At 31.9% G+C, this 5113-nt stretch overlaps 1 protein-coding gene across 1 annotated transcript in view; it reads left to right on the plus strand.

Annotated features, from left to right (window-relative positions):
* Window positions 1-233: 233 nt before the first annotated feature.
* LOC104546374 (vacuolar protein sorting-associated protein 13A-like) overlaps window positions 234-5113 on the plus strand; it is a gene marked incomplete at its 5' end in the record, with an annotated part of 16272 nt that continues 11392 nt past the window's right edge. Inside the window, 5 exons of the mRNA XM_010191752.1 lie at window positions 234-309; window positions 398-561; window positions 898-943; window positions 1203-1326; window positions 2004-2118. Coding sequence (XP_010190054.1) covers window positions 234-309; window positions 398-561; window positions 898-943; window positions 1203-1326; window positions 2004-2118 — 525 coding nt within the window. The remainder of the gene's footprint in view (window positions 310-397; window positions 562-897; window positions 944-1202; window positions 1327-2003; window positions 2119-5113) is intronic.

The following is a 5113-nucleotide window of genomic DNA, read 5'->3' on the forward strand; positions in this document are numbered from 1 at the left end:
TATATATATATATACACACACACCTTAAAATAAGTGAACTTCAGGGAATGAATTAGTATTTTAAAATAGTCTTCCTCTCCCTCACAAATGCTTTCGTGGGCACTTTCACACTTGGTCTCATGCTTTTGTTCTCTTTGTTATACATAAATTTCAATAAAAACTTAAGATTTAAAAATATGAGATGCATACTATATGAAGCTTAACATAAATGCATCCTTAATTTTTTTTCTCAGGGAGCCATCCAGGGTCCTGAAGAATTTATGGAAGGAATGGCACTAGGTCTTAAAGCATTAGTAGGGGGAGCTGTTGGTAAGTTTCAGTATTAATCATGGTAGTATACTTACTATTAAGAAATAGGTGAGTAAAATTGCATTGGCATTGTTTTGTTTTCCAATAGGTGGATTAGCTGGTGCTGCATCGAGAATCACTGGTGCTATGGCAAAGGGAGTAGCTGCAATAACTATGGATGAAGATTACCAGCAGAAAAGGAGAGAAGCCATGAATAAACAGCCCACTGGTCTGAGAGAGGGTATCACTCGTGGCGGAAAAGGATTAGTTTCTGTAAGGAGACAAAAAAAAAATATAAAAATATCAGTGGATTTTATGACGACAAAAGTAACAAATATAAAAGCTGTCACCAGAGACTTGTTACTCTTTATTTTAATTCTGGTTTTGCAAATATAGGGCCACAATTGAGTCATAGTTTTAATGAAAATATATGAAGATAGAAGGAAAGAGCTGTAAAGCAGATGCCTCTAATTCTGTTAACTTGTAGTGAATACTCCAACACATGTACTTTGAGGCTACTCACCAATGAAGTAGTAAGAAAAAATGTAAAATAATGAAAAATATAATCTGGAAGCATATTTGTAATGTTTCTTTTGTTTCTCTTGGTAGGGTTTTGTCAGTGGCATAACAGGAATAGTTACAAAACCAATAAGAGGTAAGTTTAGGTCTTGTGAACAGTTGATGCATCTGATGATGGTAAATTCTTGATATTTGATAAGACATTGTAAATCTAAATTATAAAACTTTTAATAAAGATTTTATATTCCTACTGACTTTTAATTTAAATGTTGTTTACATGAACTTTGTGTGGAGGAAACTGTTGCTGCACAGCAAATATGATTTGTAATTACAGATTTTAAGATTGTAAGAAAAACTTGAAATGTTTTATGATTTCCTACATTTAATCCTTTTAGGAGCTCAGAAAGAAGGAGCAGCTGGTTTTTTCAAAGGTGTTGGAAAAGGCTTAGTGGGAGCAGTAGCTAGGCCTACTGGAGGAATCATAGACATGGCGAGCAGCACATTTCAGGGTATTAAAAAGTAAGTATAATAAGTATGATGAATGACATATGGCATGAAACAGACAGTAGCAGTAGTACATTGTGTCTTTATGTCATTTCTGGATCAGTGTTTCTGGATCTCTCACTTTTGTCATTAATACAGATGAGCTAGAAAAAACAATTGTTTTTTATATAATAAATAGATCACTTTTCTGAAAATATGCAGTTAAAAACATTTTAAAAATATAGCATCAAATCTCATTTATTTCTAGTATTACCAAAGAAACTAGCTGAAAAAACCCTCAAGGATCAAACTTCCTTCAGTTACTGATTTTTTGCTTTCATTTCTTTTTCCACTTTAAGTTCTTTAGCATAGAAATGCAAGAAAAGTATCAGAGCAGAAGATCAGTATGGCCCAGATGTCTTCAATTTTGAAGATTTGAAGAATACTTAGACAATTAAGTATTGCAAGGATGTACTGCTCTGTGCCATCTCATTTTCTAATAATCATTCTCTGAAATAGATTTCTGAGTAAAATCTATTACTGTTTCATAGGATATCTATTCAGTGTCAATTCATATGCAAAAGTACATATATAGACAACAGTTACTTTAATAGTAATTGAATTTGTCTTTAAAGTAATTTAAAGCCTTTGCTAAATATTATTGCTGAGTAGAGATACTGACACATACCCTAACTTTGCTACTTTATTGTCAGAGTTGCAGATTCATCAGAAGATGTGGTAAGCCTGCGTCCACCTCGCTTCTTTGGTGAAGATGGAGTTATTAGACCTTACAGATTAAGAGATGGAACCGGAAGTCAAATGTTACAGGTGAAGAAAACAAAAACAATTTGACATATATTTTAACTCATCATACATTGAAATTTAACAGGATTTCCCATTTCTTAAATTCTCTACCACCCCTTACCTAGTAACTCAGTAGTCAAGAAGTTCTGTTTAATTTCTTAGTCTTATGACCACTCTGGTGATTTAGTTTCTGTGATACAACTTTTGAGAAAGACACCATAATTTATACCAGTATATCTCTAGAGGTTTGTGTAAGATACAGAGCATTTTGAGAGAAGAAGAATTGCTGTGCTTAATTAAAAACGTTTATGTCTTTTATTCTTGATAAACAGTTGTGATAAACACAAGGATACTTTGTTCAGTAATTTTATAATACGCATTTTATACAGTGGTATTTTAATCTCAATTTTGCGTAATGCAGCACCTTAAACACACTTAAGAGCTGTGTTTATATAATGCTACAGCCATTGAAAGAACCTAAAGTTTTGAAGTGAAATACTATTTTTATGAAGAACATGCTGAACAGCAGTTATTCTTTAATAATTCAGCTGTCATTTAAACAAATTTGGCTCAGATATCAAAGTGGAACTATTATGCAGCTTACAAAATTTCTATTTTTTTTTCTCTGTTAGAAGTAAAACTGCATTTTAGAAATATTCGTAAGAAATAAAGTAGTAATTAGTGATTACATGAATGTAAGCAGAATTTTAAAAATACACATTGAAATACACGCTGCCAGGGAAATGTTGAAGAAGTCATATAGAAATAGCCTTTTTGGAGAGATAGATAAGAATGAAGTAGCCTTTGCAGAGGATTTGTATACTATTTTGAGAATTGCTACAGGTGTTTGCTTCATGTCGAGTTCCAATCTGGTTGTTTCTGTTACTTCCGCATTTCATTAGTGTGCCTCTTGTTTTCTGGTAGAACTGGTTTGTCCTACTTGGGGAATTTCAGCTATGCTAGCCATACCATTTGCTGGTAATTTAGTTCAGAGAATGTGGAAATTCTTTAATAGTAATTAGTGTGTCTGTAGTGATTAGTGTGTCTGCCTTTCTTTTAATGAGGTAGCTTTAACCTGTGCTCTCCAATTTAAAGCTCATGTTATAAAACAGTATTACCTTAACTAGAACATAGTTAGAAGCTACTACTGATGAGTGATGTTAACTTACTTGCTAATGTTTCTTCTCTTTTTTGGTAAGGTAATTATTTCCAAAACATCCCCTTTTCTGTTTTAAAGTGTACCACTAAAACAAATGCTAGCAAGCTAACAGAGTCATCTCTAATGTGCATATTTCTAGAATGACTTCATATTGCTTTTCCCTCTTAAATTTGTATGTGCTTACATTTTGGTTTTTTTTCTGAGAAGCTTTTAAAAAAAATCAGCGATGTCATATGTAATTCTATTTTTTTTTTCTGTTGTGTACCACCACCTTCCATTATCCAACTTATAAAAGCGTAAAGGCATTGCCTTGTGTAATGCCTGTCATACTTTGTGATCACAGGCACCGTTTGAAAGTAGCAAATTTGAAAAATTTTATATTACGTATTAGTTTTCGCTACTGACAATTCTAAGGTAGAACTACTCTTCAAGAAATGTTTTGAAAGCTGTAAACAGGGTTGTAATCCTCCCTTTAGACAGTCAAATCAGGAAATAATTATTTGTGCAGTTTTTTCCAGTAGTTTGTTTGATGGCTTAATCTTTTTTTATCCTCAAGTACACTAATATTTTTGGTTGTCAATGCTTCCAGTTCTAGAGATACTTCTTGGTTTTGCATGAGATACAGTGTATTACACATCCCCTATCTGAAGCGGTTTGAAGAGCGTAATATTTTTTAATAGGGAAAAAAAGATTATTCTCCCCTTTTATATTATTTCTGTGCATACAGGTCTGGTGACTGGCCCCACTGCAGTCACTGTGTTGTAGAATTTTCAATGGATGACTGGATGAGATTGTATTAAACTTCTTTTAGTGATTTAGAGATTGTATATGCTGATTAAAGGAAATAGGATATAGATGATTTTGTGTGCTCATACTATGTCCTAAACTAGAATTTCACTTCAGAATTTCTTTGTTTTCTGGGATTTTAATTTGCTTTAATTAACAAATTTGCCAACTAATACTTCTAAACTAATACTTTTGCTTTCTTCTTCCCTTACCATGCTTTCAGAAAAGACAGGCCTACAGGGAATGGACTAAGACTCATAAGAGTAGTGATGATGATGACAGTTAGGATAATATGGACTGTAACAGATACAAATGGCCTTTGTCACTTTCCTTTGACCTTTAAGTATTAAATGTTGCTGCTATAATTCCCACTGAGAAATTGGAATCATCTGATATTCTTATTTTTAAAATTGTGAAAAAATATAGGTAAATAAACTATATGATCATGAGTGCTAGACAAAGGAGCAAAGAATATAATAAAAATAATCTTATTTTTAAAACCAGATATTAGGTGAAAATAGTATTGAATAGTATGAAGAAATACTAATACCGTGACTTAGAGTTTATTTCCAGATATGTTTCTATCAAGTGTATTAAATGTTTTTGCAATTACCTAAGCGTTCAACTGGTTTTCTTTGTAATTTGCTAGATGGAATGCTTTTTAAATGTGTTTAGTAAAACTTTACTGAGTTGTACAGTCATTATTGGTGTTAAAATGCTGTTTGACTGCTTTATTTCTTTCATATTTTAAGAGTATTTTGTCTGCTTTTCTTTTGAACAATAAACACATCTAAACTATATATATGATGGATTCATCTGTTCTGTTCCAGCCTTGTTTCTCATGTTTCCTGGAAGTAGACTATGTAAAAACACTGAATGGCCTATAGAAGTATTGAAAAGATAAAATACATGTATTTTGAAAGGAAAATTTAACATAAACCTTTAATTTTTCATTTATAATTTGTTTTATTGTAATTTTTTGAACACTTATGTATCCTTTGGAATCCTTAGATGTGTGAAATAATGGTTTATTTAGTTATATTTATTGTGATCATAAATTATTTGATTCTTAAG

Source organism: Mesitornis unicolor, unplaced genomic scaffold (genome assembly GCF_000695765.1).
Source record: "Mesitornis unicolor isolate BGI_N332 unplaced genomic scaffold, ASM69576v1 scaffold6789, whole genome shotgun sequence".
NCBI classification, from domain to species: Eukaryota; Metazoa; Chordata; class Aves; order Mesitornithiformes; family Mesitornithidae; genus Mesitornis; species Mesitornis unicolor.